This window comes from Brassica napus, chromosome A7 (genome assembly GCF_020379485.1).
Source record: "Brassica napus cultivar Da-Ae chromosome A7, Da-Ae, whole genome shotgun sequence".
In the NCBI taxonomy this organism is placed as follows: domain Eukaryota; kingdom Viridiplantae; phylum Streptophyta; class Magnoliopsida; order Brassicales; family Brassicaceae; genus Brassica; species Brassica napus.
The window spans coordinates 25,589,600-25,591,707 of NC_063440.1; the positions used below are offsets into that span (position 1 = coordinate 25,589,600).

At 33.6% G+C, this 2,108-nt stretch overlaps 1 protein-coding gene across 1 annotated transcript; it reads left to right on the forward strand.

Moving 5' to 3' along the window:
* The first annotated feature begins 248 nt into the window (after nt 1-248).
* Nucleotides 249-1,861, forward strand: LOC106357240 (transcription factor MYB54-like). The gene is made up of 3 exons (XM_022689621.2): nt 249-611; nt 705-1,106; nt 1,510-1,861. The coding sequence occupies exons 1-3, from the start codon at nt 497-499 to the stop codon at nt 1,677-1,679; spliced, it is 687 nt and encodes a 228-aa protein (XP_022545342.2). The 5' UTR covers nt 249-496; the 3' UTR covers nt 1,680-1,861.
* Nucleotides 1,862-2,108: the final 247 nt, after the last annotated feature.

The window sequence follows — 2,108 nt, forward strand, 5'->3', positions numbered from 1 at the left end:
AAATTATAATACATATATATATATATATATTCAGTATATATTATTAACTAATTAAGATCTAAAGAAAATAGAGAAAAGAAAAAAGGTAGATAGATTACTTAAAATGGGTGTTGTGTTGGTTAGGGAAGACGTTGGCATCAGTCGCCGGTGGAGAGGTCTGTCCAAACTCTCCCGACTCTCTAACGAATTATTTATTTGATTTATTTTCTTTTTTTTACAACATTTTTATTTCTTTCTTCATATTTGTATATAAACTATATAATAGACTATATATACATGTATTCGTGCGGTTGCTCTTCACTTTTCTTCTTGTTCCCACATACCCATCTTCCCCAACCTTTCCCCAAGAAAAAAAACTTAGGGTTTCCATATAGTTAACATCTGTGTGTTTTCTTTTCTTAGTATACTTCTTTGTTCTTGTATTGGTTTCAATTGGTACATTTGAGATAAAGGTGTTAGGTAGTTGATAGATCGGTGTAAAGAAAGAAAAAAGATCATGTGTAGTCGAGGCCATTGGAGACCATCAGAAGACGAGAAGCTCAAGGATCTGGTTGAACAATATGGTCCTCATAATTGGAACGCCATAGCACTCAAGCTCCCTGGTCGATCTGGTAATTATCCTCTAGGGTCCTAGAGCTATTACAATTTACTAAACTAGGGTTTGATATATATATATAATTAACTATGTTTATATATATGTGCAGGTAAGAGCTGTAGATTGAGATGGTTTAATCAACTGGATCCAAGAATAAACCGAAACCCTTTCACGGAAGATGAAGAAGAAAGACTTTTAGCTGCTCACCGGATCCACGGGAACAGGTGGTCCATCATAGCTAGGCTTTTCCCAGGAAGAACGGACAACGCCGTCAAGAATCATTGGCATGTCATCATGGCTCGACGCACACGTCAAACCTCCAAGCCTCGTTTTCTTCCCTCCACCACTGCCTCTTCTTCTTTGATGGCGACTGACCAATTCATGATGGGTTCTGGTGATCGGAAGAGAATACGTGGAGACGTTGTTAATTACCCTTATCAGTTCTCACATATCAATCATCTTCAATTCCTCAAGGAGTTTTTCACCGGAAAGATTGCTTTAAATACCAAAGGTAATTAACCTCAAAATTATTTTTATATGAGTGAGTTTACATCTTCATATGTTTGTTGCTAGGATTGGTGACGAAAATTTATGCATGTTCCAATTTTTTTTTTTTTTTGGGTAAAACTAGTTCCGAAATTTTGAAATGGGGAAAGTGTAACATGATCAAATTTTGTGATAAAATTCAGTTTTGTGGGACGGATATATTATTTTCTTGTTGTATAGTATTATAACATTTGTTTAAGTATAGTATATATTATTTTCTTCATTACGCTAAATTTATCTCTGTATCTTTATACATTTATGGTTACAACCTACATAAATTATATTCTTTTTTTTTTGCTAAAGTATAACTTATATAATTCTGATCTTTTTTTAAACTAATTCTGATCTTAATTGTTTTCTTTTAACAGAAAATCAGAGTAAAAAGCCTCTAGAGTTCTACGATTTTCTACAAGTAGATACGGATTCAAACAAGAGCGAGGTTATTGATCAATATTCAGACCAAAGCAACCCCAATGACTCGGACAACAAAAACGAAAGTCATGTTCCTTTCTTCGACTTTTTGTCTGTTGGAAAGTAATCTGCTTCCTAGGGTTAACTCGTTTGTAGTATATATATATCTCATATCTGTATTTGTATACATATGTAAGTCCCAAATTTCTAGCTTAACTTCTTAGTCCGTATACGTACGAGACTTTAGATCGATTACATGTATGTTTGGCGTATAAAACCACTAAATAGTGAGCTTTAATCTGAGCCAAATGTGAAAATGTACCAAATGTTGGTTAAAGCATCCATATCACACGTTCTCAATCAGTTTTGTATGATATGCATAAATGTCTAATCATATAATTCTCTTACCAAGAAAACCAATCATATAAATTTATGGCGGCGTTCTTAATTACTTTGGAAGAAAAACTAAAAGATGGTTTTGTGGTTAACTAAAGATAACAAAAGATGTCGTGTAACGAAGAGAAAGATGCAATTACATCAGCGGACTATTCATTAT

Excerpts from the sequence above, each read along its gene's own strand:
- LOC106357240 (XM_022689621.2), top strand. The coding sequence starts at position 497 with ATGTGTAGTCGAGGCCATTGGAGACCATCAGAAGACGAGAAGCTCAAG. Across the intron at positions 612-704 it reads CAAGCTCCCTGGTCGATCTG|GTAAGAGCTGTAGATTGAGA; the intron begins GTAATTATCCTC and ends ATATATGTGCAG. Across the intron at positions 1,107-1,509 it reads GATTGCTTTAAATACCAAAG|AAAATCAGAGTAAAAAGCCT; the intron begins GTAATTAACCTC and ends TTCTTTTAACAG.